The sequence below is a fragment of the Triticum aestivum genome, chromosome 4A, assembly GCF_018294505.1.
Source record: "Triticum aestivum cultivar Chinese Spring chromosome 4A, IWGSC CS RefSeq v2.1, whole genome shotgun sequence".
Classification (NCBI taxonomy): domain Eukaryota; kingdom Viridiplantae; phylum Streptophyta; class Magnoliopsida; order Poales; family Poaceae; genus Triticum; species Triticum aestivum.
In genome coordinates, this window is record NC_057803.1 from 24026817 (window position 1) to 24048850 (window position 22034).

The 22034-nt window shown below is 45.4% G+C and overlaps 2 protein-coding genes across 2 annotated transcripts; both read right to left on the minus strand.

The window, feature by feature from the left end:
* Positions 1-9159: 9159 nt before the first annotated feature.
* LOC123084876 (formin-like protein 7) lies at positions 9160-17351 on the minus strand. Its single transcript, XM_044506405.1, has 3 exons — positions 16376-17351; positions 11076-11383; positions 9160-9697 (listed from the first exon to the last, which is right to left on the minus strand). The coding sequence occupies exons 1-3, from the start codon at positions 17068-17070 to the stop codon at positions 9348-9350; spliced, it is 1353 nt and encodes a 450-aa protein (XP_044362340.1). The 5' UTR covers positions 17071-17351; the 3' UTR covers positions 9160-9347.
* A 1738-nt stretch (positions 17352-19089) lies between these two features.
* On the minus strand, positions 19090-21798 carry LOC123084877 (probable serine/threonine-protein kinase PBL16). The gene is made up of 7 exons (XM_044506406.1): positions 21607-21798; positions 21292-21502; positions 20577-20896; positions 20343-20478; positions 19999-20135; positions 19707-19830; positions 19090-19615 (listed from the first exon to the last, which is right to left on the minus strand). The coding sequence occupies exons 2-7, from the start codon at positions 21416-21418 to the stop codon at positions 19227-19229; spliced, it is 1233 nt and encodes a 410-aa protein (XP_044362341.1). The 5' UTR covers positions 21419-21502; positions 21607-21798; the 3' UTR covers positions 19090-19226.
* Between the last annotated feature and the right edge of the window lie 236 nt (positions 21799-22034).

Here is a 22034-nt window from a genome sequence, read left to right on the forward strand (position 1 = left end):
AGAAATTATTCCACGGCAAAAAACGACGAAGACATTAAGTACTAAGACTACGGTCGACTGCCCGCAGTCCACCATAGTCTCGGGGACTACACCCAGTGGGTGCACTTTGCGTGCCCCCACCGGTTCTGATCCCACTTGACCGGCCCACCGGAGTCGAGCGGAAGAAACAAACTACCAGTTCGGTTTTACTCGACAAAATACAAAGACTACAGTCGACTGCCAGCAGTCCACCGTAGTCTCGGGGACTACACCCAGTTTGCGTGCCCCCACCGGTTCTGATCCCACTTGACTGGCCCACCGGAGTCGAGCGGAAGAAACAAACTGCCAGTTTGGTTTTACTCGACAAAATACAAAGACTACAGTCGACTGCCAGCAGTCCACGGTAGTCTCGGGGACTACACCCAGTGGGTGCACTCAGCGTGCCCCCACTAGTCCAAAAAATTTAATCGACACACCCAGTGGGTGTACAGATGAAAAGATTTTCGGAAAGAATCTTCAGATAGCATATCCTAACAGAACAAGCGGTGACCAACTAACCTGAACATTGCTCTAGAGAGCCGAGCTGGCATCATAGGCGGCTTGGCTGGCGTCCCGCACCGTCTTCATCTCCTCCATCATAATGCCCGCCTAGAGTATGGCTTCCCTAGCAACATTCACCTCGTCCTCCGGGACATGATGGGTTGCAAAAAGTGAAGGCGGGTCGACAGGGGCTCGAGCAGTCGACGAAGAAGGCAAGGCACTCGACAGTGGCTCGGCGAAGGTAATAGAACCCCGATTGATGTCGCCAGTGTCCTGAACGACTGGCTCCGCCCTCGGCGTCGACTCACTTACAGGAGCTCGCCTATTCTTCCTCGTCAAAGGCCTCTCGGACTCTTCATCATCATCAGGGAGGTCGATAATGTTGGGAGCTGTGCAAAGTTCAATTGCCAAAATCACGTCACCCAATGAGGCACATTGCAGTTGAATCGACCGAATAGAGATAGTATGGCAGAAATCATACCCGAATTAGAAGTGACCGCATCCTCCATCACCTCTTCATATCCCTGTAAGCTGAGGTCCCGGAAGTGGCAGCGCTGACAATTCCAAAGTTCGCCTAATTAAAACAAGAAAAACAAACAGCACGGAGCGTCGAGTGAATACAAAGAGAGACACTCACGCGGAGGCAACGAGGATATCAATCTTGATCTTCGGCAACGCCTTCCGAGTCCTCGGCTCTACAACTTTGGGGTGCTTTGGCGCCTTCTCAGTCGGGGTTGGTGAAGAGATCCGAGGACGCTTCGAAGACTGACCAACCTGAGTAGTTGCCTTGTCGCGGGCACTCGGCCGTTCTTGGTCGAGCTTGGATCGCCTCTCCCTGCGAGGGGGCGACTCGACTTCTTCTCCATCACTTGAGTCGTCGCTTCCTCCATCCCTTCACCATCGGAAGTCCACTCGCCACTGTCGCCACCACTCGCCTCGCCTTCCAATACTTGGTCTTGCTCCCCGTTGGGCATTGAATACATTTCAATAATGGCCTGAAAGGAAGCAGGGAGAGCAAAGTCAGTCGACGCAATATAGGCAGCTACGCGAGTGAATTCAGATTACAAGCAAAAACTCAGAATCAGACCTGCTCTGGTGCGTGGGACTGGTCGAATGGAGGGACTCTCCTGGCTCCCCTGGGATTGTCCTTATTCCCGGTAATGCCAGACAGCCACTTCTCCAATGTGTCGTCGTTGACCTCCTCCGGGTGGATCCGAGTGGAGTCTTCAAGACCCGAATACATCCACATCGGATGGTCTCGGGCTTGGAGAGGCTGGATGTGCCGCTGAAGGAAGACCTCCAAGAGATCCATACCAGTGACCCCATCACGAATAAGCTGGACCACTCGGTCGACCAACACCTTCACGTGCGCCTTCTCCTCCGGGAGCACCTTCAAAGGGGAGGGTTTTTCCACTCGGTCCATGGTAAAGGGAGGGAGGCCAGTCGATTACCCTGGCGTCGACTGGTCTTTACAGTAAAACCAGGTCGACTGCCATCCGCGAACTGAGTGGGGAAGAATCATGGCCGGGAAGGAGCTTTTCCCTCTCGTCTGGATGCCAAGACCCCCACACATCTGGATCACTTGGGTCCTCTCGTCACTCGGATTAGCCTTTTTCACTGTCTGGGAGCGACAAGTGAAAATATGCTTGAAGAGACCCCAGTGAGGCCGACAACCCAGGAAGTTCTCACACAAAGAAATGAAAGCGGCAAGATAAACGATTGAGTTGGGGGTAAAATGATGGAGTTGTGCCCCAAAGAAGTTCAGAAACCCTCGGAAGAAGGGGTGAGGGGGCAAGGAAAATCCGCGGTCGACGTGGGTGGCAAGAAGGACACGCTCACCCTCCCGAGGCTGCGGCTCAGATTCCTTCCCCGGAAGCCGTGCCGAGTCGTAGGGGATCAGCCCCCCTTCGGCCAAGTTGTTGAGGTCTTCTTGGGAGATCCTCGAGTGGATCCAGTCGCCCTGGATCTAGCCCCTCGGCAGGCCGGACCGCGAGGAAGATCCGCCCCGGCTGGTCACCTTCCCCTTCGACCTCGTTGTCGCCTTCTTTGCCCGCTCCAGAGCCGTTGTCTTCTCCTTCCCCATTGTTACCGGCGAGACACGTATGGTGCGGTGGCGCTGGGACGAGAGCGAGCGCAGCGGAGAGGCGTGAGGAAGAGAAGGGGAAATGAGATGCACTGTTCGGGAGACTCCGGTCCAACGCCTTATATGAGGCCGCTTCCGAGTGGCTGACGGGTAGGCCCAGGTGACTCTGTCAAATCCCGTAATGATCGCGCGCGCGGTACGTGGTGAAAAAGGCAGCGCGAGGATCGAGGCGTCTCCGCTCTATCCCATCCGATTACTGCGGCCTCCCCCGTCCCGCGCGCTTCCCAAAATTCGGATCCCACGAAATCTGCGGCAGCAAACAAACTTGTCAAACTAAAAGATCTCCTCCGCACCGTCACTCGGAGCCTTACAAGTAAAGAAACTCACTCGACGAAGAATTAAGAATGGATCAAGGCGAATGAAAAGGAAGCTGCTGTCATCACTCAGGTCCATTGATCCGGAGCAAGATATGCTCACGGCATGAAAAACGAGTCGGAGAGGTCCTCAACTCCTTCCCCACTCAAACCTCGATCCATTCGGGGTCTAATGATGAAGCTATGTACCTAGGGTAGGGTCATGGACCTGTCCTAACTGCCCTACCCAGGGACATCTCTAGAAGAAATCACCTTTCAATCGACTTGAAGGTGTTCCACTCGACAGACTCGAAGTCACTCGAACAAGAAGCGATCACTCGACCAAGATCCAACCACTCGACGGCCAGGAGACCTAAAGTCACCCCGCACGCTAACGGTCGGTTATTAAATAGCTTTTATGGTCATCATAGCACTTTATTACTAGCGGTACCAGTAACGCCCTGCCTTAATGTACATTGAACCCTTCGTAACGTGGGCTGGCCGGGGTCCTGGCGCACTCTATATAAGCCACCCCCTCCTCCGAGACAAGGGTTCGCACCTCTGTAACTCATACTCACATAATCCAGTCGACCGCCTCCGGGCTCCGAGACATAGGGTTTTTACTTCTTCCGAGAAGGGCCTGAACTCGTAAACCTTGCGTCCTTACAACTTCTCCATAGCTAAGATCTCGCCTCTCCGTACTTACCCCCCTACATTACTGTCAGACTTAGAACCACGACAATAGTGCGTGCAATCCAAGCCACACCACCAGGACGCAAAGGACCTCAAGGGTAATGGTTTGAAACTCACTTCAAACCCTCAACCTGACACCATCAAGCTGTCACGAGACCCTATGAGCATGGAGAGCATGGTGGTTGAATATGCATCAACCGACATGTTTGGAGACTATACATTTAGTCCCTTAGTCTCCTTAGTGATCTATTTATATCTGTCCATTTATGATGTTCTAATAAGAACATGATTATTATTGTCATCATATATTGTATATCACAATATATTGTATCAGCATTTTCATACAAATTCATTTGTATGTATTCTATATATCCGACAGTGATTTTCTTGAGAATCTTCATGTCTATATATAGATTTCTATGGGAGTCAATTCGATGAAAAATGATATGTGCCTTGTGGACATATGCACCACAAACTCTATATTCAGGGAAGTGCAATGTTTTCCACTCTCATTGAGAGAAAGGAGATATTTTACAATCGCTAGACGCGATGAGGTATTTGTTGGCTCAACTCGAGTCATATTTACTATCCCCGTGGGTACTCGAGTAACGTCGGGATGCTTCATTGCTTCCCAGGTTTAACTCGTACCCTACTAGGCTATAGAGATATTCGTCAAAATGGTTTCCATAGCAAAACTTATGCTGACAAGAAAGAGAAATACATTCTCTTTACCATATGCAACGGATATGGCAAGCACATTCTCTATGTATCATCTGGATTGTACTACACATACTACAAAACCCGTAGCACATGTTGCACCCAAGATAGTTTTCCAAAATGTCTTGTACATGAAAAACTTGGCATACTCGCCTTTGTCATCGAGACATTGGGTTGAAACCGAAACTATCAGCAATTCCGATAGTTTATGATTATTATGATGCTAAATTCTAACACCATTTGGATTTTATGTGCACTACAAGTGACATAGGGAAGCTAATTTTAAGGCTCGCACACCTTAAAGTCTACGTTGAACCACTCAGACTCCTTGAATGCATCAAGTTGAGGTAAGTGGCTCTTCCCATCCATTGACTAGACTATTCAGGTATTCCATGGTTCTAAAAGACATATCTACATGATGGTCTTAAGTGTGTACTTTATTCACACGAAACCATTGGCTCATTATCCTGACATCGATTTCAAGCAAATCGAATGGATAACATTGCAGAATTCTCCTTGAGGGCCTTCTTTATGGCTTTTGGATCGAAGTTTAGCAATTTGTCCTAATGTCTAGACTCAAAATGGTTTGGTAGAATCCTATTGAAAGAGTTAAGCTCATTGCATTATCTTTACTTTGAAATTGCAACTTACTAACTTTACGTTGGAGTCATGCAGTTTGACACGCTCATGACAGAACTGCATAATAGTATTCCCCTCTATCTTTGATATGTGGATATCTACCAAGTATTTCCTATCTGCGGTAATTCGGTTGCATACCGATATCACCACCCGGCATACATCATTGGCTCCTCAACATATAGTTGGGATCTATGTGAGGAATAACTGTATTACCGTCAATACCTCAAGCCCCTCACATGGGGAGTTATTCAAGGCCAGTATGTTGATTCAACGAGGAATATTTCCAGACATTAGGGGGAGACTTCAAGTACCATAAAGAATGCCAGGAAATTAGTGGAATGTTCAACACATTGGCATTAGGGGGAGACTTCAAGTACCATAAAGAATGCCAGGAAATTAGTGGAATGTTCAACACATTTCTGCCTCAAATCCACGTACTCAAAGAGCTGCGTTCAGAAGATTTGCAATACATTGCAAATAACCTGCCAGATTCATTTACTGACTATAAAGGTGTCACACAATCCTACAATCCTGCAAAAGTACGCCTGAAAGAGTGGAGATACCAACAAAATCCACTCCACTCCCCGTTCAAAGCAACATGGGGAGATGTATGGCAGAAGTACATCGGGATTTAGCTTCTCGCAAGCAAGGATATCAAGGCGTATGAATCAGTAAATGCAAGTCAACTTCACGTTGACAGACACCTGATGGGCATTATACACCCAGTGGACGGGAAACCTCCACCAACCCAGGTCACAGTGCACACAATGACCGGGATATCGGAATACCCGACTCAATCGCATTGGGAAATCGCGAGCAGTCACCATGGGTAACGATATTTTCATTAACTATATATTGATATATAGATTCTGGAGAAACATATAACCGGAAGTCTACAATTGTCGACATATATTTCTCAACTAGATTGAAAAACCTTTCAAGTGATTCAGATCCAAAGACCATGGCCATGGCAAAGTGTGAACAACACTCGGACTGAACTCAAGCAAAGGGTATAATCTAGGTAGAAATGATCTTGCTCAAAAATGGAAAGGTATGCATAAGCAATACCTACACCAGTTTTCTTCTGGAAACAGAATTGAGAATAACGAGGTGGTGAAACAAAGAGCAAGTATTGTAGCACAAGGGTTCACGCAGATACCCAACTATTCTCCAGAGGTGGAATCTCTTTCCGATAACTTATATCATTGGCAGTACAAAATCATCTATCTCTGCAGTTGATAGATGTAGTGATTACATATTCATGTGGATCACTAGATTCAGACATATATGATTGATTCCCGATGGAATCTCACTTCTGAATCGAAATGCAAAATGCAACATACATTGTGTAAAAATCAGTAAGTCACCATACGACTTATTGTTGTCAGTACATATGATACAACCAACGTAGTGAGTTCCTTATACACAAGGATTACTCCTAAAATGATGATTATCCATGTTTGTGTGTCTGTAATGAAGACACATGTAATCATCTAAATGACGGGGTTAAAAATGAAGGATTTGGGTAAACCAAAATACCGCTCGTTACTACAACTTGAGCACCTTCATTCATACATTATGATACACCATGTTGTCTATATCCAAAATATATTGGAGAAATTTATTGTGGACAAATCTTATCCATCCATAATTCTCATGGTAGTTCATTCTCTAGACGTAGAGAAAGATCTATTTAAACCAAGAGATGATGGAAATGAGATATTGAAACTCAACGTTCCATAATGCCATTGGATCCACCAAACACAATTGATTGGTACTCAAGAATGTCTTTCGATATCTCCAAGGCATCAAACATCTTGTCCTGCTTTTCAGTTTCACAGGAATGTGAACACCGATATCATTGGATACATCGATCAGATCCCCACTATGTCAGATCGTGGACAAGCTTAGTGTTCCTACTAGGTGTGATAGCCCCCTCATGAATAGTTTTCGAAACAGACCTCATGGCTACATCCACCAACCATTATCTCAACGATAATGTCTCTTGTGTTGCCCGGATGCAAACAGGTTACGTAATAAGCAATGTCGATATATTGCATATCGTGCAAGTCAAATCATGCGACTGATTTGTTCACAAAGTCTCTATCAACATCTACATTCCAGAAATATGTTCATGGAGTTGATATGTGACGGCTTCAGAATATGCAAGAATCAAGGGGAGTATCTTCCCGAATTGTTCCTCTTCAATGCATCATATTATACTCTTTTTCCTTTCATGAGTTTACTTTATAGGTTCTCATAAAGGTTTTTAATAAGGTAATATCAACACAAGATCATATGCCATACTTTCTGTTTTCCCCACAGGGTTTTTTAGGGAAGTATATGCGGCATATTTATTATCCTCTAAACTCTATGAGTTTTCTCGTATTGAGTTAAAAGAGACAATAACCATTATATGTTGCATCATTTTCTCCTTATTTTCACTAGGTTTGAAGGAGTTTTGACAATATATCAAACACTATACTCCTCATATTTTTCCCACAGGGTTTTCAAAGGAGCCTCTAATCAAGATGATGATTCTCGACAGACAAGTGTAGATTAGGGGGGGGGGGGTGTTAGAGTTTAATTAACGTGTGTTAATTATGGGGTAAATCTCCCCTTGTAACTGCCATCTCTCCCGAACGGATGCCTCTTCATCGCATCCCTTCTCCTTATATAAATGCCTACAATCATCTAATGAAAGGGATATAGGATTCACTTTTCTCTCAACAGTTTGACACATGAGCTGAAAAATCTCATCGATCATTTGTGGCTTCACTGACCTCAATCGTCAGGTGGGCCCTGCAGTAGGGTTCAGCGTTTATTCCCCTTTTTTTTGAAATATTCAACGTTTGTTCCCTGATTATTTCAGGCCTGCGTGGCTAACTGGAAACCGAAGAAAGGCGACCACTACACAGGGGCGACAGAGACATTGCCGCGATCACAGCAAGATCAGAACATAATCGGATGGAGCAGCAACCTGCACTAATAATGATGCAACAGACAGCGGCATTCCGAGCCCGGCACAGCCCAGCACTGTGCAGCTCAAAGGTCCTATCCAGGTCTTGTGGCCACGAGCACAGCCGCCGGGAAAAAGGCAGCAAAAGGAGCACTGTTGCACTCCCACCAACAAAAAACACGCTAAAAGCATTTTCGGCACCCTGATGGAGAGAAGGGATGCACTAGACTCCACAGGATAGGTGCAGCTTTTTATGGAAGAAACAAACACTGCAACGTTAGCAACTGATAATGTGCCAGCACCATGTTGTTGAGAAACATCCATATCTATGACAAGAGTATTTCAATGGCAGAATACATCACACGAACCAAATTTCAGTTTACCTGTTCCTTCCAATAATGACGTACCTATTAATTGAAATGGTACTGTTTTGAGAACTAACTATAGCATCTGGTACTTCCAACTAAATCTCTATCATTCCAATGCATATTCAAAGTTGAATGCTTCTTTACTACTCCCTCCGTTCCATAATATAAGATGCTATTACAACCAATATACCCACATATTGCCTGTAATAACATCTTATGTTATGTGACAGAGAGAGTAGGAGAAAGTGCTATATGCACAATATATTATTCCTCCACTACTATCTACGAACCTCATCTTCTTCTGAACCTAATTTTCAAAGTGTTGGCACCTAAATCACAGCTGCCCCTGATGCAAACACAAACTGAACAAAAATGTACTAAGAAGCGCCACCTGACATTTAAGTGGTTTTACCACCATCTTGTTCCATGCAACAGATTGCTGGAAGAAGTACCCTGAATGTAAAGACCAATACAAACATGAGGGGCCATCCAAAGATTATGGCAGTTCCCTAGGCAATATAGTAGTACTGACCTAATGCAACGATATATAGACTGATCTGACCATTAATCCTTACAAAAGAATGTATCCCGTCATCACTTTCAACATTCAAGCGCTATAGATAACCATCGATTTGGAAGAATAATGAGCCTTCCAGATTACCATGAACTGTGCCACGAATTTATCTACCAAATGCACTACAGGCAAGATAAATATCACAGTTCATACTGCGGGCAGTTGATAATGCAATAAATAACTACCGATTTGGAAGAATAATTAGGTCTTCCAGATAATCATTCAATCAGTGAGCGATGACTGGCAGAAAAGACTTGATACAAAATAAATCCCAGGAATAATTATAATGACCATAAGCATCCTAAGGGCAGGTATTATATCCATACTAAGATATCCGGAGCACAGCAGTAGCATGTATCTAGGAAATCGGAACTGACAGGAGATACAGATGTTTCAGTCTAAATTAAACAAACTGGCGGGATGGTGGGCCTTTCTGAGGAGACTAGTCAGATGGGTCAAATTCTTTTATGCTCTTGACAGTAGCCCTTTTTCTTGAATCTGAGTCTAATTCATCCAGATCAGAGGAAATTGCTAGGCACCCATAAAGTATTCTCTTTTTCTCACCCCTGCTATCAGTCTCAACCAGCATAGGGTTTGTATCAGGGTCTAAGTTGTGAGTAGCCTGTGCACGTGACCAACCTACACGTCCATGATCTTGCCTCTCAAAAAACTCAGCAAGGCGCTCAGCCTCCTTCAAGCCAGATGGGTTGTTCGCGAACTTGATAAGTGTCAGACCCAGATGCCCTTCCTTTCCATACAAGGACTTCGACTTGCCACCAGCAAACCCTAGTTCTGAAAACAAAGATAGATGACAACACAGCAAATATTACTGTGCTATATATGGTATTATTTCATAAACATGTGCTCAACAGAGCAGTAGTTGCATAAGTGGGAACGGCATTTCTCATATGGTTTTATTTTCTTGGAGTCTAATGTGGCTACATTCAAATCTAAATTGCACACTCGACACCAACAGTAGATTTGATATTCCGTTTGAGCAAAGAATCTGAACCCCAAAGATAATGCTAAAGTCTTCCTCTAACAAAAATATATAGCCAGCCAAAACATTAGGCAGAGATGAGAAAATACACCCAGGTCTGACTAAGATACATAGCGCACTGGAAGTAAATGTGTGCTTTCCAGACTCAAATATCAGAACTTAACGGAGCTCCTTGAATTTGAAACCAGGATATGCACTTCAGGTATTAAAACAAAGCCAGGGCAAACTAATATTGCTGGGGCAGTGTACTCTGTGCATTAATTCCTTTTTGAGGAATGCATACTCAACATGACTCATCTAATAGTGTTAGATGCCACTGATCGCTTAAGCCAAATAATGCACCGGAGATACCCCCACTACTACTGCAGAGATCAACCTTGCAAGAACTCACAGCACTCATGCTACTGCCTCAGCCAAGACAGTTCTGCTCTATGGCCCAACAAAATAGGATAACCTCACAATTCTCACCGCTCCAATCAATCAAGAGAGTTCTGCTCTACAAAGGACAGACCAAGTGCTAGAAACTCCCACCCCAGGTGGGGTCTGGGGAAGGATTATACGAAGCAAGCCCTACCCCTGCACAGTGCAATGCAGAGAGGCTGTGTCGAACCCAGGACCTCTTGGCACAAGCGGGGAGTACTTCACCACTGTGCCAGGCCTGTTCTTCACAGTTTGCTCTATGACCCAACAAAATAGGATAACCACGCAATCCTCACCGACTCTAACAGAAGTTAAAAACATGCAAAGCTAATCTCTCAACACAATCAACCGGAGTCAGCCATATCACATGGTAGTAATGTGCCTGAGAGTAGTACACGGACTGAGCTCATAAAAAAAGGGGAAATATTCAGTGTTCTCAATCCATCAGTTTGACAAGCTATACAATGGTCTTGTATGTTCAATTCCTATGGGACCACAATGTTCCTAGTTCAGTATAATGAATAATGGACCTAACATAAATGCATAGCTTTAATAATGCTTCAGTAGAAAAAGTGAAAGACCAGGGTGAAAGGTCATTAAAGCGTTACCATACAAGTTTTTTAGGTCTCTTGCATAAATGTGACATTGATATCAAGGACACGGTGCAAATAAGAAACTGCTGTGCACTTATCCAACCAAGTATGCAACAACTGTTCACTTTATAAGTTGGAGACTACATTATAGACATACCTGCAATTTTCTTATCCATTTCTTTGTTTCCCAGACCCTCAGAGCGTCCATCTTTCTTCCTCCCAGTGGTAGTGTTACGAATGATAACAGTTGGAGGCCATATAATAAGGTCCTCCCTATTTGCTCGAACAAGGTCAGGAGGTAATGACTGGTATGCCTTAGAGTTATCAGGGACTTTTGTATAATCCCATCCCTTAAGGACACACAATGCCTTGTGTAAACCAAGATGATCAACAAATGAATCTGCATTTGGTGGGTTGTAAGCATGCATGACAAGCCCGTGCACATCAGCAAAGTCCTTAGAAGACCTGGAATTGTGCACATTGACCAGACATAATGCAAACAAATTAAGGCATGTTCAACAAGAGCTGATATCTACTAAAATAAATGTAACCAGCAAATCTGTCACATGACATGGTCTACAAATGAAAAAGAATGTCAAATATATTGCACTAGCCCCCAAGCATATCTATCACACATGTGAGATAAGAAAGCATGAAAACATAATTTCAATGTCGAAGAAGAGCCCACAACAAGAAAACAGTGTAATATTTGTTCACCAGTAAAATAACATGCTTCAGCTGGTACTGACTGCATGAAGTTGTCTAGGCCACACCAGAGCTCTCCTTACCATGCACAGATAATCACAACCACTAAGTCTAAGGCTGATGGCTAATGTTTAGTTTTAGTCCCAGCATGTCATTAACTCGTCCATTTACCCCCTACACTTACCAACCAATAAAAGTTTGCCATACACAGGCAAGCGCGTTAAATTTTGACTGCTGATCGGAAACAAGGGGCATCAAAGGAAAGAAGTTCTATTAAAGGGCTTTTTAATGGCACCTGTGTGTATGCCAATCTTTGTAAGCATATGTTAGGAGGTAACCATACTGACAATAGGCTTGTGAAACAAGATGTGTTCTCGACACGAGATGCATTTGGATCAACTACGGAAAGGAAATAAGATATACCATATGAGGAAAATATAGATATGATGAGTCTGAATAAACTATAATTGGGACATCACATAGGGGTGGGCATAAAAACCGTTGACCGAAAAACCGAGCTGAAAAACCCGGACCGAACCCGAAGTCACCGAAACCAAAAAAATCGGTAGTACATTCGGTCAACAACTACAGCGAACCGATTTTGCTTCGGTAAATTCAGTTTCACACACGAGTTGACCAAAAGAACCGAGAAAGCAAGAAAACTAACGAAAGGCTCGTACACTTGCGCAAATTCCCAAGTTGCTTCCTATCCTTATCCCGTCGCAGCCTCACAAGTCACAAGTCACATCACTCCCTAGCCGCCAACTAGCCCTACCATCCATCATGAGTTCGTGACCTCTCCAAGAACTCAAACTCTCCTCCCTAGCAGGACTCCAAGACCACAACTATCCGCCTTAGCGGCCAGTGCAGGCGAACATCGGTGTCCTACAGATCGCATCCCGGGTGAAGCTGGACGTGGCTGGACATGGACCGCCACCGTCTTTTTCTCCGACTTGTGGCATGCGGCCGTGCTGCGCCCCCAACTCGACATCTCCAAGAACTCAAACTCTCCTCCCTAGCAGGACTCCAAGACCACAACTATCCGCCTTAGCGGCCAGTGCAGGCGAACATCGGTGTCCTACAGATCGCATCCCGGGTGAAGCTGGATCCAGCCACGCGCTGGACATGGACCGCCGCCGTCTTTTTCTACGACTTGTGGCATGCGGCCGTGCTGCGCCCCCAACTCGACATCTCGCCGGTGTCATTCCAGTCAACAGCGGTGCGTCTGGTGATCTGTAAGAAGCACTGCCGCCGCGTCCCCTTTGTCCCGATTAGCGCATCCAACTACATTTCTTACTCCCTTCCCTTCAATTGATAATTTGATATGTTTGCGTTCTCATTGGTGCAGTTGCTCTGTGTTCGTCTTCTTTTGACTTCATTTAACTCTGTTCGGTTTACTCGATTAAATCCGAGCACCGAACCGGAATCTCCATGACCAAATGCCTTGGTTAGTGACTTAGCAATAAACTGACCGGTCATCGTTTTGTGAAAGCCAAATTTTGTAATAGACCGATAAACCGAACCATTCGGTTCGGTGTAACTGATTGCCCAGCCTGAGTATCACACACGTCAAAGAATGAGGTTATGCAAAAGGAAATTTGCAATAACAATGACAAGCAACAAGCCTCAAGGGGATAGGATGGATGGACAAATGTGAAATGTCCAATCTAATTTAATCTACCATTTTGGCAGCATCTACCTTCTGTACTTTCTCTCGATATTTTTTCCCACGGTAGAGACATACTAGATGTAGTTATCAAAGTGGAGATAAGATGGCATCTATGTAGAACTATTTACTGCCCTAATGCCCTTTGAACGAAGGCATAATTCAAGTTGCCATATGAAATGGTGACCGACCCTTGTAGCCATCTTCTAGGATCTTATCACTCTCTTGGCAATATTATTATAACCACCCCTACAAAGGCCTCACATCACCTGGTCACTGGTGTCCCATGCTTTCCCTAAAACACTAATAATATGTAGATGGAATATATAGCTAAAAGTACAAGCAACAAGAAAACTAGTATGTGTTAATTTTGACGAATATTATACTATGTTCTTACTTGCAAGTTGATTATAAACCGCAGGGGCTTGTAGGTTCAAATTTCAGAGGGATGATATCGTGGCACATAGACTGATAGACCTAGATCCAACAAGCTATCAGGTCTACGTTTTTTGCAGTCGCGTTGGTCCGGTCTAGGTATGATAAGTAATAATGGTGCCTCTATGAGGGTGATATCTCCAAGTCCCCTTTCGGATGAGAAATTTTTAGAACAATCTTGGGTTGTTCAAAACACAAATGATATTTCGATAGAATAATGCCAGCTATTTCTCTACTGCCTCATCTGCTGCAAAACCACCATGTCACAGGTTACCAAACTATCCATAAATAAACCTAAAAAATACAAGGTAAATATTCCAATACCAAAATTATTGCTAATTGCATCCGAGTTGCCTCTAGGATTGGACCATATAGTACCAGCCCATTAGGATTTGCCATTTCAGGATATACAATAGCAATAATACAATTCATTAGCCCATAGCTCTATTACACGCACGTGAGCTCACCCTCACAGACGGACAGACCTCTCCGACATGCATTGTAGCTGTAACATGTGAATCAATAGGCAAGCATTCAAAAACATTGTCACTGGAAGCCCATTCAAATGAGACATACTGGCCCACCAAAGATCAAAGAGTAGGTTCCTTTCTTAACTCCAGAAGAAAGGGAGCAAGCCCCTCTGTTGGCCTAAACCTCAATCCATCCCAGAGTAGCCGCAGGCTGGACAGCGGCAAACTCCTCAAAACGAAGTTATACTTTGTCTTTGTCACCCACTAATGTACCCATTTCTCCCTCACTCACATCTTCCTCACAACCCTCAGAATTCCAAATATTCGAGATTTGGGTGTTATACACCAAAGTAATCAGGTCTAGTTGGTTAGTGGCGATGAAATTCAGACCTCACTAGGTGAGGTCGTGGTTTCAAACCCCTCCCACGCATTACTTTTGGCGGAATATCAAAAGAGGAGTCCGTTGACACACTTGGGTGGTTTTGGGGAGAATATCAGAAGAGGAGTCCCCTGGCGCACTTGGGTGGTTTGACTGCTCCTGGTTTCCTCCAAATTCGGCACTGAAACAGACAATCAGAGTGGGAGTTCTCTGGTTCATGTGCTTAAATGGTAGTCTGACCATACTAGGCAGGACAGGTCACCGGTTCCATGGTTTTTTAGTCGTACCGCTGGTCTAGTTCATTTTAAAAACTATGCTCCTGACATGGCACAATCCAGCTCCAGGACAGCGCAAGCTGATCTACGAGAGGCATGACATGGTAACATGAAGCTGTGCATGCTGCAGTGAACCAGTACAAGTTTGGCACAATTCATGCACAGTTGTGAGGCAAGTGCCACATCAGGGGCGTGATGTGGACTGGTGCGACAAGGTTCGCTCCTACTTGCGAATCGCTCGAACCATAGTTGACAAGCATGGCTAGAGTCAGACGAAGCTGAGGCTAGTAAATAACACAGCCTCCACGGAGCCTCTTTGGGCAGTGGAATTGTACATTCCAACTGGTACAGGATCCAAATCTGTACGATTGATTTACATACTCCCCCCCCCCCCCCCCCCCCCGGTTCTAAATATAGGACTTTTTAGAGATTCCAATATGGACTGCATACGGAGCAAAATGAGTGAATCTACACTCTAAAATATGTCTATATACATCCGTATGTGGTTCGTATTGAAATCTTTAAAAGAGCTTATATTTAGAAACGGAGGGAGTACAATGTAAATTTACTCAAACAAATACTAGTACTATTTATAGCCAACGAAAAAATATGATAGTAGCATATCTGTCTGAGCAATATCAGCCAATATGTTAATTACTCAGCTAAAAGAAGTGAAACAGAATATGCAGTACATATATTGTTCCAGAATATTGTACTAGAAAGCTGGATCAGAAATATTACACAAAAAGTAGCTCTGAAAAAAATGCAGGGATAGTTATAACTTGGAAGAAAAATGCAGGGATAGTTATAACTTGGAAGTTTCACACTAATAGCCTAATAACAAATTTCAAATAAAAACAGTATTAATTCTAATATTATATGCCAAAGTAGAAAAGAAAGCCTCGCAGTTCTCTCAGTTATCACGAAAGTAATATACCACTTGGCTCCAAGCTTCAGTGGGCGGAAAAGAGACAGCATGGATCACATATGATATGTGCTAGCCACAGAGGCAAGCTCACAGAAACAAACAAAGGGCCTGGTAGAATATGATGATACCGTTGTTCTCAGGCGAGGAAATAAAAAATTCAATAACAGAAACTAATTTCAGGGACCACAATGGCGCTGCATCAAGTGCAGTTCAATTTCATGCCTGTATCAGATAAAATGAAGCAATAGCAAAGCTACGATTCACCTGAAACTATTCCTACTTAATTACTTATGCCAAGTGACACGACATCTAGAGGAATGAACAGACTTGTCACACATCGCCAAGTAGGCCACATATATAATCTATGTTGATTGAGCGGCATAAAAACCTAGGGCGCAATGTGTGTCTCTCCAGCTAGACATGCACATAATATTATCAGTATTGATTTACGACGATAAGGAAGACATAGTAAAGTCATATGAAGTCAAAACGTAAGAGCGAGCTCCACAATGGAAAGAAGCCAGCACAAAAAACTGAGTACAATCTGTACAAGAATGCTTCCTAGTAAGGAAGTGACAAGCAAGGCGGGATCAACAAACCTGCCGCAGGGGAGACATTGGACGCGTCCACCTTCAAGGTAGATCCGCTTCTGGGCGGAATTCTCGTTGAGCATCTTGGAGTACTTGAGGAACGCCTTCCTGAGCGCTTGCCGGTCCACCGGGGGCTGCTGCATCTGCGACGGTTGATGCGGCGGCGGCTCGAAACGGGACTGCTTCGGGTGCCTGGAGAAGCCCTCGTCGGGATCGGCGGGGTGCCTGCGCTTGTCGTGCGGCGGGAACTGCTGCTGCGGCGGTGGCTGGTGCGGCGGCCAGGCCTCGGGGCCGGCACGCTGGAAGTGCGGGAGCTGGGGCAGGGGGGCGGGCTCGAACGGGTAGTCGGGGGGCAGGGCGAAGTAGGTGCGCACGGTGCCGTCGGCCAGGTGGATGGTGCGGCGGTCGAGGTTGTGGAAGCCGTAGGGCGGCGGGGGAGGCGTCTCCACCCGCGGCTGCTGGTGGGGCGGCGGGCGGGTGGCGGCCGCCGGGGACGCGGCTTGCGGGGCGGGGGCGGTAGGAGCGGGGTGCCGCCTGGCGTTGGAGGAACGGGTGGGGGTCGGGGTGCGGCGGGAGGTGGACGCGGCCTTGTCTCCGGCGGCGCCTGCGGGCGGCGGGCCCCAGCGAGACTTGCGCGGCGCCATGCCGGCGGCGGGCTTGGCGGAGGCGGAGGGCTTGGAGGGGGGAGGGTTAGGTTTCTTCATCGCTCGCTAGGGATCGCGGCGCAATTTGGAATTTGGGGGATGGGATTCGATTCGGGGCGTCGGAGAAGAGAGTGTTCTGCTTTTATTTACCTTTTTAGTCCTTGTACAACGTTTAGATGAGGAGTACAAATCAGGAGTATATGCCTAGAAACGTTTTCCACGACGCACAAGCGAACTCCGATCTCTGTGGCGCAAAGGAGCAATTCATCGTCTTCCACGGCGCCCTGCGTTGATCTCTAACCTTCGGCCGGTCCTTCTGTTGTTCTCGAGGTGGCGCAAAGGCCGGCTAGGTTAGGGCTCGTGGGTAACTAGCGGACATGGCAAGTTATGGATCACGAATCAGGGAAGAATCAGTAGAGGAGCAGTTGGAGAGGATAAGACTGTCGGAGAAAGAGTCTGCAAAACTTGTGATTGATGATGATCAAGAAGAGGAAGGATCAGTGCCATCTTTGGCGCTGGTTGGCAAGGTCCTGCACCGCAGGATGCTTCATGTCAATACCCTGCTTGGGGCAACCCAAGAGGGTTGAGGTTTAACTCAGTGAGAGACAACAGTTTCGTCGACATCCTAGAAGGACATAGAGGTCGGGATCGCATCTTGGAAGGAAGTCCTTGGATGGTGGGCAAGCATGCAGTGGTGATCGAGCTCGACCATGGCAATAAATCTCCCATTTAATCTCAGAAGATACCCACCATGGCCAAAAAAGATTGTTGTTATGTTAGGTGATGTTACCAAGCTGGATATTGATGCCAAGGGTTTTGAGTATGGCGGATCGCTAAGGGCAAGGATCTGGATTAATGTGAAGGAGCCATTGATGTGGTGGGTTCAATTTGAATCGGCGAAAAAAAAAGAAACACAATTTCTATGACATCCAACATGAGAATTTGCCGTATTTTTGCTTTTCATGTGGACGGCTAGGTCATGTAGATACGTAATGTCCAGACCCGGTGAGCCGTGATGAATATGGGAGATTGCCTTGTTTGGGTCCGCGGAGCCCCGATTCCGACACATGCTAGGTAGATCTTCGCACATGCACCAGAGTTCAAACCTTGTTTGGGTCTGCGGAGTCCCGATTCCGATACATGCCCTAGGTTGCTTGTTTTGTACTTCCTCCGTCTCATAATATAAGATGTTATTATGACCAATATGAATACATCAGTTGTAATAACATTTTATATTATAAGACGGAGGGAGTACCTTTTGTCAGTTTCTTTCTAACCTTCTTTGACAATAATGGTATGAATATGTTTTTTAAAACAATAAAAAAATTGCATAGTAGCTTATGGTGCTTTAGTTTTTAAGTAGCCTTTACATTTTAGTAACTACTCCCTCATTTTTAAAATAATTGAAGTTACAGGTTGCATTAAGTTAAACTTTCTAAAGTCTGACAGTCCATAGAAAAATGTGCTAATACCTGTAATATCGTACTTACAAATATGAAATATATTTCATAATGAATCAAATAAAAATTGATGCTGTAGATGTTCATATATTTTATATAACTTAGTTAAACTAAAATGAATTTGATTTAGAACAAACTCATCACTTTAATTATTTTGGAACGAAGAGAGCATATTAGCAAGTAATGTATCCAGGAGCCTGACGATGCTTGTTACTCCGTGTTTCTTTTTCAGTGAAAATGCAACATGGTGTGAGACTTTTAATCCAAAAAACCCGCATCCTAGTTACTCGCTCCGTTCACAAATATAAGTTGTTCTAATTTTTTTTGAATCTGATGTACATAGATATGCTTTGCTATGTTTGTTCATCCATTTCAGTGCGTATGTAGTCCATATTAAAGTATCCAAAAACTATATTTGTGAACCGAAGGAGTACTTAAGAGAACTCTTTTCTTTTTTCGAAACATGCAGGAGAACTGCATACATATAAAGATATAAAATCCTGTAATGCATCATATCTCTCTGTCTCTGAAGTCTTGAGGCCCATTTTGATCCGCAAGAGTCTCTCGATCCTGCAAGTTGTGAAATTCCGGAAGAATTCATGGGAAGCAGAGAGAGAGAGAGAGAGAAAGACCCTTAGCATTGTGTGCCGACCAAGAGAACACTGTCAGTAGCTATGTAGCAGCTGCTAAAATACAATTCGCACAAGCATCACTATATGCAGAAAAGAACGTACACGTCAGCATACATATGTCTGATCAACGAACACCCACGCCGTCATTGCCACCGGAGCCGTTGGCCGGGCTCACCTCCACCACCAGCTCCGGCTGCGGCTGCTGCTGCTGCTGCAGGGGCTCGAGGGTGGCGACGATGTCGCGCATGAGCGGCCTGGCCTTGGGGTTGCGGCTGAGGCAGTGGTAGGCGAGCATGGCCGTCTTGTGCACGGCCTTCACGGGGTAGTCGTCGGCGGTGAGCCTGGGGTCGACGATGCCCAGCACCTTCTTCCTGTGCGCCAGCAGCGGGAAGGCCCAGTCCGTCAGCGTCTGCTCCCTCACCGGTCTTGACCTGTCCAGCGACTTGCGCCCCGTCAGCAGCTCCAGCAGCACCACCCCGTAGCTGTACACGTCGCTCATCGCCGTCAGGTGCCCTGCAAGACACAACAGCACAACAGTTCAAAATTCAGATACCAAATTCTCATCGCTCTGCTCACGTTCAGTGACATGGTGATGGCTACCTACCTGTCATGATGTACTCTGGGGCGGCGTAGCCGTAGGTGCCCATGATGCGGGTCGAGACGTGTGATTTGTCCCCGACCGGCCCGTCCTTCGCCAGCCCGAAGTCAGAGAGCTTCGCGTTGTACTCCTGATGATGAACGTTGCCGGAGGGATTCAGAGAAGAGAAAAATGACAGGTGTTCATTCTGTTTGCTGAACCATTTATGTGAACGATTCTACTGTTTTCCATGTGTAAGGAGTTCTGAATTTATGTGAATGGAAGCAAATATCGAAGCGATTGAACACGGTTTGTATACCTCATCGAGCAATATGTTGGATGTTTTGAAATCCCTGTAAATGACTGGCTTCTCAGCTTCGTGCAGGAATGCAAGCCCCCTTGCCGCACCGAGTGCGATCTTCATTCTGGTGGACCATGGCAGTGGCAGCATTACCCCTGCATTAGTAAATCACAAGTATTTGAACAAATCTACATAATGTAGCGTGTGATACCATATGAACAAAAAGTTTGATTTTAGGCAGTTAACAAATTTGGTTCCAAATCCACATAATTGAATGATAAAATGGTTCATGTGAATGAAACCGGTTGGCGTCATAATCAAGAGATAATTTCTAGCAAAACAAGAAACAATAGGTGCCTTACTCGAAAACAGATGCGATTCGACACTCCCTAGGGGCATCAACTCGTAAACGAGAACCCGGTGATTGTCTTCGCAACAATAACCGACCAACTTCACGAGATTTGGGTGTGAGAGCTGCCCAAGGAAAATGACCTCAGCCTGAAAACATACACACAACAAAAAATCAACTTCATATGCAACAAACAGTAAACCAGAGCATACCGAAAATACATATATCACTGAGAAATGGTAATCACCAGCCACTCCCTGTGGCCTTGGAAGCTGTTGTCTCCATCATGGACCTTGACCGCAACTCGCAGCGGCTCCTGGATCGTTAGCCCTTCGCGAAGATCACTGGTGACGCACCCTTTGTAGACCCGGCCAAAGCCACCTCCCCCTAGCACCGAGTCCTGCCTGAAGTTCTTGGTCATCCTCTTGAGCTCCTCGAACGTGAATGCTATCAGAGGGTTCTTCCGAGCCGAATCGTTGCGCAGAGCCTCCACCTCATGTGGGTTGGACGGCAGCAGGCTATCGTCCTTCTCGATCCTCTCCGACGGGCTCTGCAATTTTGGAGATTCTGCAACAGATAAAAGGGGAAGTCATGTAATGTATGCCTACAAGATTGCAAATGGAAAAAAAAAATCCAGAAGTTCCAAAATTAACTTGCAAATGGTTCAGAATACTTTGACAGATCACTGAAGTTCATATCACTGGTTTGATTGGATAAAAACAAGTTGAAAAAAATACATGGTGAATGGAGTGGATCAGACTGAAACCTAGGAAGCATGAAGGTATGCACTTTTTAGATTGAGAAATAATTGCTCGGAGATGCCATCGAATTGTTATTAAAAGGTAATAAAGAATCAGTATATACCTAGAAAGCTAACAGTATTGGGGGATCAAAGAAATAGCAGAAAGTATTGTAGTACTTCGTAGTCACATGAGCCATACCAGGAAGAACATGAGCAGTACCTGACTTTGTCGCATTGGAAGAAACCCTGTTGAAGTACGGACTCCCTTTAAACCAGCAGTTACCCATGACAACACAAAATTTCCCAAGGAACAAACTCAGCCTCTTTCTCTGTCTCACCAAGAACATGAAACCTAATTTTCTTCTTCTGAAACCAGGCCAGACAAGGAACAAGCAAGGGGAGAGAAGGTGCAGATTTCTACCCCCTGAAAGCTACGCAGAATGGGGAACCTCAGAGGAAGGCCTCAAGTGGAGCACATCCCTGTCTCTATTTATCGCGCGTTTCAATCAAAAGGGGAAAAGAAGAAGAAAGATACCACTGAGCAGTTCAATTCCGGCAGGCGGTTTCCCTATCAGCATCCTTCACACCAACGTCGTCTCCTTTAAGAAGGCCATGGGCGAATTCTCCTCCCCTCCCCTGAATTTATCATTTACGTAATATTTCCGGGGGATTTTTCATTTTTGATGTGTGTGCGTGGTCCGGAATGATGATATACGAGATAGAGTTGGAGTAGCACCAATTGAGGAGAAGCTTGTCCAACATCGTTTGAGATGGTTTGGGCATATTCAGCGCAGACCTCCAGAAGTTCCAGTGCATAGCGGACGGCTAAAGCGTGCGGAGAATGTCAAGAGAGGGCGGGGTCGACCGATTTTGACATGGGAGGAGTCCGTTAAGAGAGACCTGAAGGATTGGAATATCGACAAAGAGCTAGCTATGGACAGGGGTGCGTGGAAGCTTGCTATC